This window comes from Poecilia latipinna, unplaced genomic scaffold, assembly GCF_001443285.1.
Source record: "Poecilia latipinna isolate Pla-1442-1.1 unplaced genomic scaffold, P_latipinna-1.0 Scaffold2613, whole genome shotgun sequence".
In the NCBI taxonomy this organism is placed as follows: Eukaryota; Metazoa; Chordata; class Actinopteri; order Cyprinodontiformes; family Poeciliidae; genus Poecilia; species Poecilia latipinna.
The window spans coordinates 46063-64753 of NW_015115229.1; the positions used below are offsets into that span (position 1 = coordinate 46063).

Below are 18691 nucleotides of genomic sequence, written 5' to 3' on the forward strand. Positions count from 1 at the left end.
TTTTTTTTTTGCTGAAAGGTGAAAATCAAAAATTTCAATGTCCAGTTATGCATTTAGTGTCCAGGTGAATACAACTATCTACCGTGATCATTTACCTGTTTCACAATGAGATGCCATCAATGAAAATGTCGTTGTTTTCTTCAGTCGGTCAAAAGACCAACAGCACATTAAACATATTAAAGTTTATCAATAATGTTCTTATCTGGTCCAAACTGATAACTTATCTATAAATCTTGTTTTTGCTTTCTTTCATTTCAATGTTAAAAACCGTTTTGGGTCCAGCTTCTCTGCAGGCCCTTTTGGCTTCATCTGACAACTCAAGCCTCTTTCCCAGAACAGATCTGTAATTCTTTAACAAAGACAAGCCTCAAGCCATAAATCATCTTGCAGCTACTTTGATGGAGCCAGTTTTCTGTAAATCCTTCAGGCTCCGGCAGCTCAGTAAATCTTGACTTTAAAAGTCAGACTTTATTAGTGTATCTGGACTCATGCAGGAATTTGATTTGGACCAGGGTGCTTTCGTTTTATCAACATAACATGTGGTATTGAGTTTATATAAAGACTGTAGCAGGGTCCGGTAGTGTAACTTTTTCTGTGGACATTTAAATGTAAATGGTTATTTCAACTACATGACTTCTTACATTTTCTGAAAATGTTTTTCTTAAGTATATTTTTGCACAAGACTATAACCTTACATAGAATCTCCTTGTTACTATAAATTTTAACTTTATTAAAATATCCAGTTAAAAAAAGCTTCCCATGTACCCTTGAGGAATGTGATAAGTCTGACAAGTAAACAAATATCTGTCTAAAAGTGGAATTATAAATTTAGAAGAGACATCTGCGAGGTTGAATGTGTGGGCATGTCTACAGGGATGGGCAATACTACATTATATTATATTACATATATTGTATCATAAATGGTTATCTCTCTAAAGTAGAACTAGTCGATATGGACACACACACACACACAAAAAGCACAATATTTTTACCGCTTTAAGCAATTTTGATCAACTTGATTATATGGTTCCAAATTAGCAGCATAATTTCTTAGACAACATGTGTTTCAATAAACACTGATAAAACTAATTTTAATAAAAATGAATAACTAATGCCATTTATTTGTTTAAACCCCATAAACTAAACACACAATTACTTAAAGTGGCAATTGTTATGGATAACAACAAAGTAAAACAATAACAATTACTCAACTAACAATATACTGATAAACTAAACCCATTTGCAATAGGACAAATATGTTTAGTACAAACATAAAGTAATAACATTCAAGTGTACTTAACAAGTTTAAAGCTCTTCTGGGGAAAACTCTTAAAGAAGAGTGACTACAACAAGAAATGCCCGACAGGCCACATGTATTGTCTGATTAAATTTTACAGTGCACCTTTACGGCTGATGTTGACATTCTCTATTCCTTCATAAAATATTTTCATTTCACTGCCCTACTGTAAATTATAAACACATTACCTAAATAAAAACATAAATCACTGTAATAGTAGTTGTTATTCTTCCACTGTTGGTTGACATATAAAGAACGAACTAAAGTTTGAAAATATGATTGAACATTATTATTACTGTGTAGTGTTTAGCGGTTGTAGTGCAGTGTTGCGGAGCCTTCTGGGTAGTTTTATTCTTAGAGCAATATTTATGCTTACAGTTTGTATGCAGTGATGAATTTACATCCAAAACAACTGTGATAAACTCTTACATGTTTATTCTCATATTTTGAAAATAAGCATCAGCATAAATATTGATACAATTATAGGTTTAGTTTTGCTTTACCATAATATGAATCTATGCAAAACTATATCACAATAGCCACTGCCATATAAAGGCTTGCGATATTGCATAACTGCAGACGACTGCCTGGATGCAATAGGTGGTAGATTTTTATACTTCAACTGCTCTGCATTTACACTTGGAATCCAAATAGTTTGCCAAGATATAGTTTAATAATAAAGATACTAAAGCTCACAGAGAGTGGCGGGGACATAATAATAATGGAAAACAGAACGAGGAATGACGGAAATGTGTGTTAAACACAACCATATCATCAGGATGTTCCACAGTGATATTCCAATTGCTTGAACTAGAACACACTCATTGAACTAGTCCAGACAAAAAGACCAAACATTATAACTGTGACATATTTATAGTTGCACCTAAAATGATTCATACCCATGAAAGGTTTTTGGCTTAAAGTTATTTAATTTTACCAACAGGTTATCTCTGACTCAAAGTGATATTACTGCTTCAGGGCAGCACAGCCAGAGTCTTTAAAGACTTGGAGCTTAACCAGGTGAGCTTCATAATCAAAATACCAGTACAAACATGGAAAAAAAAGCTGGTCAGCAATTACAAGGTTTGATTACTGTAAAGATCTTCCCTCTAATTATTGAGGACATACATATTTTCAAAGTACCAGTTTTTATTGAACTGTCTGATACACGTTTAAAGACATTTTTCATCATTTTTACAGGGTTTGTTGTTATACTTTCAGAACTTCTTTGTCGAATCAAAAATTATTTTAAATGTAAATATGCCAGGATTATGTATCGTTATTGACGGAACGGTACATTTCACCGTACTTTAAAATGTTAAGGATCTACAATCTTACTTATTTACAGGATTTTTCACAATGGTTGGATTTTCTTTTAAATGAAACTGAATAAAAAAATAAATAAAAAAGAACACATACACATTCTAAAATAGTATTATGCATTATAGATCTAGGCTACTTTTTCCACCCCCTGTAAATGAAAATGTATAGACAAATAAAGTAACCAAAGGTGTTTTTTTTTTGTTGTTGTTGTTGTTTTAATGTATATGGTATATGTTAGGAGTGTAGCATACTCTTTTACATAAAGTAAAGAAACATCTTGTGTTGAGTTAATCATGGGGTAGTGCAAACTTTGATGATGCACAGTCAGCGCTATAAAGCTATTCCTGTTTGCCAAAATTTGTTGGCTGGAATCCAGGCCAGAACAGGAAACCTTCGCAGCTCATTGACCGCAGAATAATTATAATTCAATTTATAAGAATACCTGCCAGGTTTACAGGATATTTATTAATGACTCAAGTTTACAAAAGTGAGACTTGGCGGCTGTCTCACTAATTAACTTGTTTTCAGCCTGCCCACAAAAATCCAACTAATTCCGTTCATGCCAAGAACTTTGACTGCTGAGAGAGCTCGGCATTACTGGAGCAGTGTGAGCCTCCATAATCCCAAACACCGGCCAAAAATCTTACCTGCCGCCGCAACCAACTCCATTGTCGAGCAGCACAAAGCCTGCTATGCCTGTCTGTCACTGTTATGTTCACATTTCAGCATAAAGCAAAACAGCCGGACTGCCTTCTCCATAGAGGATGTCCGCAATGTGGGGTTCATCTAATGTCAAGCTGCAAGTCGGTTAAACGCTGGCCTGCCAATTCGGTTAGCTAACGTTAGCTAACCGTTACCGAACCAGAGGGTCGAGTAGCCCTCTGACGACCCTGTCTCCTCCGATTATCCTCCAGAAACAGGTAACCTTGACTTAACTCGAACAATGACAACAATGTATGTGGTGTGAAATACCTGTACTGCGGACTGGCACCATGTGTGAACCCGAAATAGTTGCTTGCAGCCATTTTAGCCGAGCTCCCCGGTACAGTACAGTACCACAGACTGGGACAAACAGCAGCGAAGCGAAGGAACTCAACATCAAGATAGTTTCCCACCCGCTCTGCTCCTGCGAGAACGACGTTCAAATAGGACCTAAAAATGGATATAGCTCTGACATATGCACGGTAAGCACATTACAGAGAAATAAATACGGATAATTTAAAGAAAAATAATTAGCAAGTGGTTTTAAAAGATTGTTTTCGACGTTTAAGTGCTCTTCTACTGGTAATTGAGCAAAGACGGAAGTACTTTGAAGCGCACTTGCCGTAGTTGGTAAATCTGAACGGAATAAATACGGTTAATTTTTTTTAATTGTTATTATTTTATTGTTATTCATACAAGTAGTATTCTTCTTAGAATACGAGTGAGCTAAAAATAAAAATCGGTTGCATATTCATTATTTTAGATTTTTTTTGGCATTTATATTCTGCAGTCTTTCATAGAAAATGCTTAATAATAATAATAATTATTATTATTATTGTTATTGTTATTTTGACAACAACAACTGTGGCCTCATGCCATATCAATCCACAAAGACACAAAGGGAGGCCATGTATTATGATTACGAATATCATAATCATAATAATTGTTATTATTTGACATATGACATGTCATGTCAATCTACTAAGACAAAAAGGAAAGCTAATCGTTATGATTATAGTTGTGGTTATTTGGTAATAACATGTCATCAGAGGTGTTTTATTAATTTCAATTTACTATGAGATAACATATAATGAAAATATGGAAGACACTGCCTCTACTATTTATTTACCTACCTACTTACTTACTTACTTATTTCCAAATTCCAAATAACAGCTTTGGAGTGCACGGCACAAACATGGCCTATATGGAAAAGTCACTATGCGGGACAACTGGAGCTGTGAGCTGATTGGCTGGCTAAAAGTGAGGTAAGGTACTGCATACTTCATGTTGTATGAAGAACCGTGGTGTGCTGTGTGAAAGAGATTGGGGCAAGGAGAGAAAAAGGGAGGGGAGAGGGTTTGAGTTGAGAGAGATAGAAAGAGAGAGAGATGCTGTTGCCAGGGAACAGCAGCCACATAGAGGACGACAGAAAACAACTGCAGGATTATCCAGCAGAGTAAAGGATACGGAGACCAAAGCTCATCTCCCCCAAGTTACTGTAGGGACAATTAAACTGGTGCCGTGGAGGATTTTGTTTAAAGGGAAACGATTTGGAACTGATGAAATTGTGAGGTGGTACATGAATACACATGAAGACAAAAATGGAAGCTGGAGAAAACGACCATGGTGCCAGAGCAGATGCATTCCCATTAAAGGAATTTTGTGTCTTGGTGGGTTGAGAAGTGGGCTGTGGGCTCATTCGTCACGGCCAATCTCTCTCCAACAAAGGTGGCCGGAGCAGGAGGAGAAGAGGGGTGATCCACAACAGAGGTCTCCCCTGTCTTCAGACACCTGCTGCCTGCTAGTTGCTAACACTGAGGACACTGTCTACTTTGCATGAGTGTGTATGCATATAAATTAATGAAAGACAGACTGACCCATGCTTCTCAGTTGATATGGGAGATTCTTGCCTGAAATCCTTGCATCTGTGACCAAGGAGGAAACAGACACTCGGACATAGACCTGAGGGAGATTTGGATCTCTCATCGTTCATGTGAGTAAACATATTACTCAAACACACACGCTTTATTTAACATTTTTAAATTCTGCTTGCTGCACAGGTCAGACTTCTGGTACTGATAATACAAATACTAGATTTTCTTTTTTAATATTTAAAATTATTTCAATATTTTTTATGGGATGTTCTGTTTGGGGTGACCTACAAAGGCAGTGGAGCCATTTTATTGTAAAGTTGATGCATAGCAACTATGATTGTATTGGATTTCGATGAAATTGATAAACATCAATTTGTCTATGTTGCTTCCAAATATGATTTAATGGTGCATCCTATAATTTTTGCTTCATTCTTCATGACCAAAGATCTGTGAAGATCCAGATTACCTTTATTCACAAGTACTGGTGCCAAAAACACCATGATCACATTCATATTAAAAATGCTATATCCAACCTTATTGATTGAGTATTTTTGAAAAATGTCTTCATTATGTCTTTTCTAATATACAGGTATTGTTTTTTATGCATTTAAAAGGATGTTGACCTCTCTTGTAGCCATAGCATACCTTGATTGAATCCTGTGTATTGCATTTTCCTTGACTAACATTGAGGGGAATGAATTCATCTGCTCTGGTCAGTTCACGGTACAGCTCCTACATGTGCTTTATGTCTTTGCAAACCTTCACTCCACTCATGCCGTCTCTTCCTAAATATTACCTTAATTGAGGATTTTGAAGTGATCTGCCAAACTACAGAAACTCCTCAAAAATAATAGATTTAATATCAAGAGTACATGATGTTATTTGGCTCCAGTGCAACCAGAAAAAAACATTAAACGGTTAAGAGTGAGCGGTGCTTAGAAAATCTATCCAGTTTTTACACTGAAAAAACTGACAATAAAGAAAGAGTGGAAAATAAAGTGTGCATTTATTGCAGGATTTCACAAAACACCACAACGAAGGGAAATAAAATAACTAATTCAGCCTTTTTTATAATTGCGTTGATGAGATGATAAGAGGTGCAAGAATGAAGCAGGTATTAGTAAAACACTACAGCAGATGAGCCACTTTTGACGGATTTTGACACAGATTCGGAAGCATTCGATTTGTCTGCGGCAATATTTCTCTGTGTTTAATTATTGCAACATTTTCCCAACATTTTCTACACAAGGGTAGAAAACTTCCACTAGCTATACAGACTGATTTTACATAGAGGTCTGGTGTGTCACTGTCATATTTCTTGACATCATTGTTGGATCTAGTAAATTCAAAGCAGCAGAAGACCTATTGTTGTCACCGCCTATTGTGCAGTCAGTTATTAGGCTCTGTATTTCCCCTCACATTTTATCAGAACATCACATATTTTCAACCTTTAGTGGACGGGTGAATGAATGTTATTTCTGTAGAATAAAGCCTCCAGTGTTAATGGAGATCAAAAGGTAGGAGTGTGGAAGGATTACGGAGCAAAGAGGGAGGATTAAGCCAGAACATGGTGCTCCACACTGGCCTCTTAAATTCCACATTGAAGGAAGTTTGTCCGTAATGTCTGACTTTGAGGGGAGCAGAGCCCAGAAAACGGGCTCTTTCCCAGTCTGTCACATGGGTCTCACATGCGCTTTTGTGGGCAGGGGTTTGGAAAACCATGTGATCCATAATGGTTTCAGCCTTTAAATTGTAGTGAAAGAGAGTTAATTATTTTATCAAAAATCCCTCCTTTAGGGCAAGGTGTTTCTCTAGGCTTGCAGTAACTTTTATCTTAACATGATACACATAAATGTTGTTGATTAATAGACGATTTTCCACACTTGTCCAGATCCGTGTTCTTCCCTCTGAGGGATGGGCACAACGGAAGCAACTCTACGAATGGAGCACATGGAAGTAAAAGACGAGTGGCAGGATGAAGACTTCCCCAGGTCAGATCCTTGAATTTAGTATTATTTCATAAAACTTTTACTGATGTGAGAAATATGCACAAAGACTGACATTGGCAGATTCAAGCTATGTAACAATATTTGTATTTCAAGATGAACATGTCTGGACAATATGTAAAAATCTATCATACTTTTTTGCAGACATACTCTTTATATAAATATATAATTTTACTTTGCTTGTGTAGATGTAGCTGTCCTGTGTTCAGTGATCATAACTGGACTTGAAATGGGGTTCAAATCCCTCTAACTGCTTCACATTTTCACACATTGAAACTACAAACTTCAATGTATTTTATTGCCATTTTATGAGACAAAGCAATGCAACTCAATTTTGAGGTAAAAACTATTTTTTTCAAAATGCAAATTTGAAAAGTGTGGCATGCATTTGTACTTGAACCCCCTTTTCCTGATACCGCTATATAAAATAATTAAATGGCTTGCCAAGCTATTCAGCTCATAAATTGAGTCTACAGGTAATTTAACCTCAGCATAAATACTGCTGCTCTGTGAAGGCTCTACAGTTTTGTTGGAGAACATTAGCAAACAGACAGCATCATAAACACAGCAGAGAGTTTAGAAATAAAACTTTAGACAATTGTAAATCAATTGGCGTATTAAACAATATTTGAAGCTTTGAACATCTTCCAAAACATCCATAAAATGGAAAAAGTATGGCAAAACTGCAACCTTACCAAGACAAAGTCATCCACCTGAACTAAAAAGCTGGGCATGAAGAACTTGAATGAGACAACTGCCAAGACTCCCTTGGTAACTCTGGAGGAGCTGTGGAGAAGAACTGCTCAATAGATGTGAGAATCTATTGGTCTTGCACTCTACAAATCTGTCTTATAGTAGATGAATAGTAAGGGAGAAAGGTGGGGGGAAGTTATTTCAAAGGAAAGAAGGAGATAAGAGTAGAAAATATTGAACGTACAGTTTTCTTTATGGGATGTTACAAACGAGCGTATAAAACAAAGATATATAGTTATATCTTCAAGACATAAATGATCCAACAGCAAAGAGTCTTGTAATTTATTGCTGGCTACAATAACATAGGAAAAGAAATGGCTAGTCGATGTGTGCAGGCTGGAATGCGGAGCTTAACGGGAGAAAATGAAGTAGCAGGGTTTCTGTGGTGGAAATCAATCCTGGGCTCCCTCCTCCTCCTCCTCCTCCCTCCTTCCTTATTCCTCATCAAATAGGAAGGCAGGAAGCAGGGGAGCAGGTGCAGCTCAGTCAATAAATGGTCTGAGCCTACGTCATGTGATGCATCAGCAGTGAATGATCAACACCACCACCCTAGGAAAATGGTTGCAGCTTTTGGCCAAAGACACAGGCAGTGACAGCAGTTGGATAGCACAGATAGATGCTCTGCTTTAATGTTTTTTTTGTCCCCACAACTTGGTCGGAAGGGGAATGAGCAAGCAAACCTAATATAGATCAAAAAGCTTAACTGAATCGGCTCTGACAAAAGCTGCATCGTTCTCTCTCCTGCAGGTAAGCTTCATTTGTTATTTGAGTTCATAGACTGGTGATGATGCAAAGATGAAGAAAAAAGAAGGTTGTTCCTTTTGTTAAAAATGATCAAGTATCCTGCAGTGAGCCCTCATTTTTGCAGAAAGGCTTTATTTTTGGACAAAGGAGGCATTGCACCAGTAATCGCTGCATGAGTCCTCAGGGAGTATGGAGTCAGACTCGAGCCTGCTTCTGTGAACTGCAGTCTGTGTGTTCCGGGCTTGTGGGAACCACATGCAGTCACACAATGTACATAAGAACAGTTTTTTTTCATGACGGTGCACTAAAATCAAGTGTGTGGAACAGCCCAGCTGGTATTATAAAAACACATCTTTATGCTGCCCCTTGCGAAACAAAACTTTTTCACGTGTTGTCATGTTATAACCATAAAGCCTAATTTTTATTTTATTGAGATCTGAAATAACTGACCAACACAACGTAGTACATAGTTGTGAAGATGAAGGAGGAACATAAGTGGTTTTCAAAAGTATTTGCAAATAAAAATAGGATGAATATGCTTTGTATTTGTTTTCTGCGAAAAACTTTCAAAGAGGAATCTGCTTGTATTGCATTACACCTACAAGTTATGACTTCTAACTTAATACATCTATACTTTAACATTTTTTCCCATTCTTCTTTATAAAATTGCTAATCAGATTGGATGTAAAATTTCCATCAACAGCAAGTTTTACCACAGGTTCCTAGTTGAATTTAGCTCTGGCTGCGTTTTGTTGTTGTTCTGCTGGAGGACATCCAGCAGAATTTATGGTTTGATTAAATCACAAATTATTTGAATTCTGAATTCAGTTGGTTGAATTAGATTGTGTTTTGGGGTGCCACACTAAAAGTGGCTGAAGACAAAGGCAGGCAAAATTTTTCAAACGTTTATTTGTTGATAAAATGTTAAGACAGCCATGTATCCATTGCCATTCGATTTGCAGCGTTATGCGCTACTTTGCTTCCATCTTGTTGTATAAAATCCCACTGGTATGCATAAAAGCTTGTGGTTTTAGTGTGACGAAATATGAGAAAGGACATTTCCAAAACAGGAAAAGTTTGCATTATTTTGCTTGTTTAATACCAACGATAGGCATGTGAAACAAAAAGAAGCAGATTTTTAAATTGTGCTTCTCTTCTTTTACAGTAAATATCTTGAAGGGGGCTAAAGATGGGGCTTTTTTGTATGCAAAGATGTTTTTTCCATCTTCCCTTTCTTATCTTCTTTACCTCTACTCCCCCTATTTTGTCCTCTGAAATCCATGGCAGCTCTGTAATCTTCTAGTCTCCAAAGCAAGACTTTAATAAGCACTTTTGCCCGTCTGCTTACTCCTCTTGTCCCAGATTAGTGGCAAGATCCCCACTTTGACTAGTTCATTAAACATCACTCTAAGCACAACAGTTCCTGTCATAATGAGTCTGGTTTAAGACTGGTGTGCCAAACTTAATAAGGCCTGTCTTCCCTCCAGGCCTCTCCCTGAGTACGGAGATATGGACTCCTCCTGTGGACTCACAGACAACAGAGTCTGTAAGTACAGAACTATCACTGGCTAGTATTGATGTAATGCTGCTTGAATCTGTCATAAAAGGAGTCTTGCTTTTTAATTTATTGCTGAAGCTCCTCCTAATTCCTTACACGTGAGCCCACCTGGAGGAGGCGGTGGCGTGGGTTCGTCCCACCGCAAACGCCGCACCCTAGTGGCCCCCGAGATGAATCTGTCCTTGGATCAAAGTGAAGGCTCTCTGCTGTCCGATGATTTCCTGGACACCCCAGACGACCTGGACATCAATGTGGATGACATTGACACACCAGATGAAACGGATTCACTGGAGTTCATAACCAACGGCAATGACCTTGAGTGGGAAGGTGGGTAGTAAATTCGTATATGCACAGTTTTTAATCAGAGAAAGAAAGGTCAATGATTTAGAAAACAGAGCTACATCTTTTCAGAAAAGTATTTCCTTATTGTGAGCTATGTTTTGCAACCAGTTTCTCTAAAAACAAAATAATTTCAAAGTGAACAAATGAAAGGCATTTTGTTCTATCAGCTGACTTCTTGATCAGAAACCTTGGATCTACCATTCCGGACTCAGACATGATTAATAAAGAGGCTCTAAATCTTTGTCCAAATTGATATGCTAATGACAAAAATAAAACGTGGCAAATTTAAAGCCACTATCCACACCTTTCAGCAAAAGCTCAGCTAGAGAACATGTCATAGTCAGTTTTAATAAAATAATTTAATGAGTAACTACACTTCTAAAAATTACCTTCCATGTACACATTCTTCTGATGACTTTGCACAAGCACAAGGCAACTAAGCAGATTTAATTTTGAGTCCATCTATTTATACTTTTCATGTTTTTCCTCTTTATCTCCATGATTTTAATCTAATTTTATGTCCATGGCAAAATCTGTCATCAGCAATTGTGTTAGCCGGGTCATCCTTAATTGGCCGGTATCCAAAAAGCAAATAAAAGGGACATAATGCTTCAGATTTCTACTTTGGCCAAAGCAATTCACTCAAACCCCAGACTGTCTCCTGTCCAGATGACACGCCGGTGGCTTCAGCCAAGGCGGGTCCGGGTGGAGGCTCCGGAGCGCCGACTGAGGACGGGAACGCAAACACCGGGCGACTGTGGAGAACTGTGATTATCGGAGAGCAGGAGCACCGTATCGATATGCAAATCATCAAACCGTACCTCCGGGTCATCACACACGGAGGTCGGTGTCATCTGGACAATGTTTGGACATTTGATTTAAAGATATTAACTCAGAAGGATTATCCTTTGCTTCGCTCGTCAGGTTATTATGGAGAAGGCCTGAATGCCATCATTGTGTTCTCTGCTTGTTACCTGCCTGACAGCAGCTGTCCAGACTACCACTACATCATGGAAAACCTCTTTCTGTACGACTGTTTGATAGATCAGATCAGATTTTTTTTTTAATACTGTAAACTTGTAACCATAAAGTCAATTCTCACCCTTTCCACCTGCAGATATGTCGTCAGCAGTCTTGAGATGCTGGTGGCCGAAGACTACTTGATCATTTACATGAATGGAGCCACCCCTCGGAGTAAGATGCCTGGAATCAGCTGGCTGAAAAAATGCTACCAAATGATTGACAGAAGGTAAGCAAATGAGAAATGTATTAAGAAGACTAACATTCAGTAGCGACTTAGGTTTTTAATTCTTATCCTGAAAGCTGCATTAGGGACGCTCTGCTCTGTAAAACCAACGAATATTTTTCTCCAAGGTCAGAGAGGAATGTGTGAGACTGATAATGACACATTTGACAGAGACAGCAACAGAAGCTGTCATGTTGTCCATCAGTAAGCTGAAGGTGACTCACGGCTGCATTTAGAACAGGAAGGAGTTGGGAAACCAGTTATTAGTGTTCAGTGTCTTCTATGTCTGCTCATTTCGGTTGAATGTTCACTTATATCTGGAAAACACGGCTTTTAATTCACTCTGTTTTAATTTTTACAAATGGCAGGTTGAGGAAGAACCTCAAGTCTCTGGTCATCGCTCATCCTACGTGGTTTATACGCACAGTTTTGGCGATATCCAGGCCTTTCATCAGGTAACAGCAGCAAGGCAATCTCTGAATGCCTCCATCCGGAAAGACAACAATGGGCTTATTTGTATCATCAGTGTTCAATCAAAGGTTTATTGGAGGTTTAGAAAATCCTGCAGTGTCCCCCTTTGCAAGTGGTTTAATCTTTAAGCACTCAGTATTATCTGGAAGCTTACAAACTTCAGGTTGCTCTGTAGATAGGACATCTTCCTGTATCTGTGGCTCACATGTGTTGCCACACCTCGTCCTGTATCTAATGCGTTGATGTTCTTCTCTGTACCTACTGCACACTGCTGGCAGGTCTAGCGCATACTGCTCTGGGCGAGTTTCTTCTTTTCCCCTCAGCATTTCAAAATAAAGCTAGACCAAATTAAAACCAAGTTAGGGACTATCAGGATAAATAAAAGTGATCCAATACAAAAACACAAGTGTTAAGTAATGAGTCACATGGCTATTTGCGGTAACTCTTCTGTTTCCCTCTGTCACTTTCTGCAGTGTGAAGTTCATGAATAAGATCCGGTACGTCCACAGTTTGGATGAACTTGCAGAGATTGTTCCCATGGAGCACGTCCATGTTCCCGAGTGTGTGATGCAGTAAGTACATTTCACCGCTAGATGGAGCTAAAGGAAAACAAACAGCAGTTACAACAGTTGTAAAACAATGATTCATGTAAATGTACCTCGGTTTAATAGGCTTACTGCTATTCTTAGATTTAAAGGTTGTAACTGCGCTCTACTTGTTTTTAGATATGATGAAGAAAGGATTAAAGCCCGGAGAGAAAGGTAACAATGCAGATTTATTTTATGTGGTTTAAATGACAACGCAAAAACCCTCATGCATCAAACTTGATAGCATCCAAACCTTTGCTTAAGGGTTTTACATTTATTTAACTGTTGCACACAATTGTCTCTGGATTCTTACAAAAGTGAGCACCACCAGAACTGCTTAGAAAAGCTGTTTTTATGTGTCGGTGTGGGTGTGCAGGATGGAGCAGGAGCGGCGACAGCAAGAGCAGCAGTCAGTCCCACAGGGGCCAATTAAAAGCTCTGTGAGGTACAGGACCATACGCTTCTGAATCCTGGCATATTTTACAGTGTGGATATACATCTGACTCAGGTATCTGGTGCCCTGCTTTTAGAAGTTCTCACTGTCTTTGTTTTTCTATTTTTCAGGCCAAAATCAATGATTGTAGAGCAATGATTGTGAGAAGGACAAGACCTTGAAAGTGCAGGTAAAATGAGCCCCATGTTGTTTTTCCTATTTTAGCCACAAGATGACTCTGTTCTGTAATGAGTTTATCACATTAGCAACTACATACGTCTCCACTCAGATATTAAACTCCAGCCTGCGGATTGCACTTTACAGAGTTGTGTGTGTATACCATGAAATAGGTATTTATAACCCCATTAATCGTTTTTACATTTCATCAAGGCAAATTTGATTTTAACTCAAGTTTGACTTGATTTGCCAATAAAAGCAGTGCAGAATAAGAAGGGGTTAAACAAAACCTTGGTTTTCAAATTTATTACAAATAAAATTGCAAGCCTGCATATCACCAAGAACACACCATCCCCATGGTAATACATGGTGGTAGCAATGTTATGCTGTGGGGATAATTTTCTTCAGCAGGGATGGTGTTGATGGGTCAAAGTTCAGAACCTAAATCTCCCTGAGTGTTGGTGAACTTTATGTCCATGGATGCTCTACATCCAGTGTGAGTGAGCTTGATGTGTTTTGCACAGAAGGAAGGGCAAACAATTTCAGATATGCAAACCTGATAGGGACAATACTCCCCATGCAACTGCAGCTAGTAAAAATGACTTGGAGACCGAGTGCAAGTTACATATTAAATAATATCCACTACTTTGTGTCAGTGCGGCCCATACAGCTTGCGGTTGTAAGATACAACATGTAAAAAGTTCAGATGGTATGAATATTTTTTTGTAAATTTGTGTTTCGATAAAAAGGTTCAAAATCAAGCATTTTAGCTCATGAACACACATCAGAGCTATTTGTGTTTTTTAGATGCACCTTACAAGAATCTTTATATTTTTACAATAAGAAACATTTACTATTGCATATTTAAATAGCTCTGATGTATGTTGCATAAAGCCAAATTGTCCTTTTCTTTGCTCTACATATGTCTACAATTTAGTGGTGCTGTTGTAATTTTGAAAACTTTTAGATCAACTACTTAATATTTTAACAAAGTTTCAAGATCTAAAAAGTTGTTTCATGACAATAGTTTAAGTACGTTTTAGGTTTTGTGTAAATTAGATTTATTTTTTCTAGGGGATTTTAAGGTAAACAAATGTGAATGTTATAGCTGCTGCTGGCTGAAACACAATCATGACTCAGTTGCCTAAAACCCAAATTACTGGACTGAATGGTAGTGTAGCACACCGCAGGAGCATTTCACCGGCTCAGACTGGCTTTAGACAGTTTGAACTGGTTTCAGCCAGCAGCCTGGGAGATACACTGTAAACACAACAGTAAGATGCAACTTTCAAAATGTCATACAAAGACGAATGAGTAGTGTCAAAATGTTGCCAGAGAAAATGATTCTCTAGAATAGGCCTACTATTATATGCAGAGATTGGTGAACAGTAAGCTGTAACAGAATGAAACAAATCATGCACATCTCTTCAGCCCTGTCTCCACCAATAAAAAAAAAGTATTGGGATAGTCTTAAAGCTTCAACTAGCTGTAATTTTACCTCAAACAATGAGTGATCTTTGATCCCGAGAACTGTGACAGCCCGTAATGCAGCCAACAAAGAGCCACTGCCATCCTAAACACAGTTATAGCCTGAGCCATTATGTTTTATTGTTCCCCGTTCCTTTAAATGCTGCAAAGCTTTGAAAGTGAAAAGCCTTCCCCACCCAACAAATCCCCAGACTCAGCACTGCACAAAAATACACAGAAACCCAGGCATTACCATTGTTGCCACCATGACAACCTATTTTTGTTGTTGGAGAGTCCTGCACAGGCTTCAGCAAAAATGTCCTGTTTATTATGGAGAACAAATATTGTCATAAAAATCCACTTTAACTTTCATACCAGACTTTCATATGGCTTGCAATTACTCCCTCATCTGTGTTTTGCCATTTGTACAGTCAGACTTGTTTAAAAGGGCTTATTTCTTTCTTTTTATAAAGATGAAATAAATAGATTAATGGAGTCAATTGTTTTTTGCATGGAAAGGATCAAGTAGATTTTGCATACATCTTTAAAATCTGTGTTTTACATTCCAACATTTGTTTGCGTGCATACAGGGGGTGACGGAGAGAGACGTCTAGCAAGTCGACACTTCCTCCCTTATTTTATGCATAACCAGCTGATTTCTCATTTTGCTCCCCAGTCAGAAGGAGAGCAACTCTGTCATATGATATTCAAAGTGGGATACTCTCCCAGCTTGAAAATGTACAACGACAAGTGGCTGTTCTGTTACAGAAGCTGTTTTCATTGGAAGTTGTCGCTGCCTGTTGCAGGACCTGATTTGGGATTCATATTGAATTGTTGGACCATGATGAGGCATTTAATTGATTTTGTTTTTTGTTTTTTTCAGTGATGTAATTTATGTTAAGAAAGATGATCACTCTCTCTGATTCAATAATAAAGCATAAATCAGAGTAACTGAAAAAATGCACTTTTTAACTTTGGTGGCAAAAATATGAACGTTTTTTAAGATGCAACATGTTGGGGAGGAGAGATTTTATGTGAGTGAGAGCACCACTAAAACAAACTGCTCTCTCTCGCTGCAGGTCTTTGAAGATATAATTGTGTCAGATGTAGCAAAGTGAAAGATGCCTTCATCTCTCTTTCTTTTTACCTCATAGCTGCTGTATCTTTAAGGCCTTTCCAAGCTCTGTCTTAATTGTTCTGGTATTTTTAAAAGGTCCAAATATACCAACATTTCTCTATATCAGTCTTTTCTCTTTCTGGCCTCAGTTGCTGTGTGAACTATTACTTGTACTGTATTGTGGACTATGATGTGCCTGCATTGTACTGATAACTACACATCTGCATTTTCTAATCTGAAAAAGATCTATAAGACAAATTAGCAGAAACATAGTTTGTAGGTGAGAGCAAACTGCAGACAGGGCAAACCTTTAAGTCAAATTTTCACTTTGCTTCCTTCCACATTCATGTTCTTGTAGACTGAATAGATACTAACAGAGCACATGTAGAGATTCCACTTTAGATTGGACATGGGGAATGAAATGCATCAAATTTCTATCTAATGCATTTCTTTTAAGATGTTAGTTTTCTGCTTTGACTTAAAAACACTATGTTGCAAAAAGTATTTGCTCACCTGCTTTTGCAGACATTTGAAATTGCCTTCCTACTTCTAATCCGTAGAGTTTAAAGTGATTTCAGAACACCCTTTGCATCTGCAGCAGCTTCTGATCATCTGGGAAGACTTTACATAAGGTTTAGGTATGGTTTTATGGTATTTTAGACCATTCTTCCAATATTGCATTACTGAGGTCAGACACGACTGTTGGAGAATACCTGGCTTACAGTCTAATTCATATCAGAGCTGTTCTGTTAGGTTGAGTTGATTCATAACTCCAAAGAACAGAGGCCAGTGTTGGCTTGCTTCACACCACCACTACTGAGGTTTTCCATCACCTTTGGTTCTGTAACACATGGGTGGAGCTGCTTGTTCATGGAGACCCACTTCACAAAGCTCTCTAAATGAAGTTTTTGAGCTAATCTTTAGGCCACATGATATTTGGTGGTCTGTAGTGATTGATTCTGCAGAAACTATGACCTTCAGCGTCTTCTATCCCCTCTCTTTGATTACAAGACTTGCCACATCATGGCCATTCTTGTGTAACACCAGTAAGTATTTAGTTGAGAGAAAATATCACACTGGGATTGACTGTACGCCTTGCAGCGACCTATTCTTTCACAAATGTTGAAAGAAGCAGTCTGCAGGCCTGGGTCTGGGATTGTGGCTGTAAAAGTGGCTGAATCAACCAACTGCAAGGATTTGATGGGGGTGAGCAAACTCTATTTGCAATATTTAGTATTTTTATTTAATCTTAGATAAATTAGATTTATGCAGCTTTGAATTTTGCCCGTTTGGAGAGTACCAACTTCAACTTGTTTTTACTAAAAGAAGAAATATTGAAACAAGATTGAACGATTAGAGAATCCATTTTATTGTTATGTTTTCTGTGTTTACAGTCTCTTGATTTATACGGGAAGAGAACATTGTAACCACATGCCTGGTAACGTTTGTGTTCTTGATGTTGATTTGCACTACTGCATTTGGTTCCTTACAGAATGTTCCTGTTTTATGTTCAATGACTGTTTTTTTTTATCATGTTATGAACATAACCCATGTATTTAGCATGTTGCATAAAGTAAGCAGTTTAAAAAAAATTCAGTTAAAATTCTGTTAACTTTTTTTAAGTAGGAATTCTGCACAAAGGGTTCAACCTTTTTTTTTGTTTGTTTTTCTAGGTATCAAGTTTTCACATTGTTTCCAAATAGTCTGGTTTTGTGGCTGAACAGAGTGCCTATTGTTGAACTCGACTGAAATCTAAAGAGATACCAGAATGTAAAGTGAAGCATTTTGTGTTTTCTTTTTTTATTTATGATCTACCAATGCCATGAGAAATGCTGGCATAAACCTGTCCTGTAGCTCTTCTGAAATAAAGATCCTCATTTTGACTGTAAAAGCACAACACAAACATATGTCTATCATTTTACTGTAAATTGTTTGCTCAGATTAAAATGATCATGTAAAATCTCACTTGTCATGGTCTAAAACTGGCTGTAAATATGGCAAAAAATAAATAAATAAATAAATCCTTCAAGGTCCTGGCATGTTTTTGTTTGTAAAGCGTTTTTGTCCATTTGACCTGTTAGACCCTAAAACGTGCTCCTGTGTCTACTGTAAACCGCTGTGTTATGAAAACAGCTACTGGGAATTATATCTGAACAACAGGCTTAGAGAATGAAGATGGGCAATTTTTCCTTACAGAAAACATAGTGTGCATATGTTGTAAAGTAGTTTAAAATCAATAACCTTTCACCATTTCAGCTGGTCAGATTGTAACCTGCATGTCTGAGCAGGGCTGTGTGACGGTTGAGATAAGACAAACGTGAAGTGTGTCTTATCTTGGTCTGGAGGAGTTTTGTAACGGCATCAGATCTAGAGATTTGTCACAATTCACTACAGCCCTCCCTGGGACACATATTAATCTAGAAGAATCAATCTCTGGACAAGTATTCAAAGTCCAGACACGTAGAGACAATAGTAAGCCCAGGGCAACATTTTATGACTGTATATTGAATTAAGTTTCAATTAAAGCAGTTGCTTTCCTGCATGTAACCCGGCTTTACAGACATGAACACTTTATTTTTTATTTAAATAAAACA

The 18691-nt window shown here is 37.8% G+C and overlaps 2 protein-coding genes across 6 annotated transcripts in view; one reads left to right on the forward strand and one right to left on the reverse strand.

Annotated features, from left to right (window-relative positions):
• zfr2 (zinc finger RNA binding protein 2) overlaps positions 1 to 3916 on the reverse strand; it is a 27920-nt gene extending 24004 nt beyond the window's left edge. For 2 of the 4 annotated variants that reach the window (XM_015020597.1, XM_015020595.1), the window contains exon 1: positions 3593 to 3916. In XM_015020597.1, coding sequence (XP_014876083.1) covers positions 3593 to 3645 — 53 coding nt within the window. In that variant the 5' untranslated portion in view covers positions 3646 to 3916. The remainder of the gene's footprint in view (positions 1 to 3592) is intronic. The other 2 variants (XM_015020596.1, XM_015020594.1) reach the window with 1 other exon arrangement.
• A 784-nt stretch (positions 3917 to 4700) lies between these two features.
• atcaya (ATCAY kinesin light chain interacting caytaxin a) lies at positions 4701 to 18126 on the forward strand. 2 transcript variants are annotated; one of them, XM_015020598.1, is made up of 13 exons: positions 4701 to 5315; positions 7088 to 7187; positions 10187 to 10245; positions 10336 to 10584; positions 11269 to 11442; positions 11524 to 11626; positions 11717 to 11848; positions 12214 to 12300; positions 12790 to 12888; positions 13042 to 13077; positions 13280 to 13348; positions 13468 to 13526; positions 15572 to 18126. In XM_015020598.1, exons 2-12 carry the CDS (start codon positions 7111 to 7113, stop codon positions 13493 to 13495), a joined length of 1113 nt encoding a protein of 370 aa, XP_014876084.1. In that variant the 5' UTR covers positions 4701 to 5315; positions 7088 to 7110; the 3' UTR covers positions 13496 to 13526; positions 15572 to 18126. The 2 variants fall into 2 exon arrangements, with proteins under 2 accessions (XP_014876084.1, XP_014876086.1); XM_015020600.1 differs by lacking the exons at positions 4701 to 5315; positions 7088 to 7187 and adding an exon at positions 7810 to 8702.
• The last annotated feature ends 565 nt before the right edge of the window (positions 18127 to 18691 follow it).

Coding starts and splice junctions, on each gene's coding strand:
- atcaya (XM_015020598.1), top strand. CDS start 7,111: ATGGGCACAACGGAAGCAACTCTACGAATGGAGCACATGGAAGTAAAA. Junction 10,585..11,268: donor CAATGACCTTGAGTGGGAAG/GTGGGTAGTAAA, acceptor TCTCCTGTCCAG/ATGACACGCCGGTGGCTTCA. Junction 13,078..13,279: donor ATTAAAGCCCGGAGAGAAAG/GTAACAATGCAG, acceptor GTGGGTGTGCAG/GATGGAGCAGGAGCGGCGAC.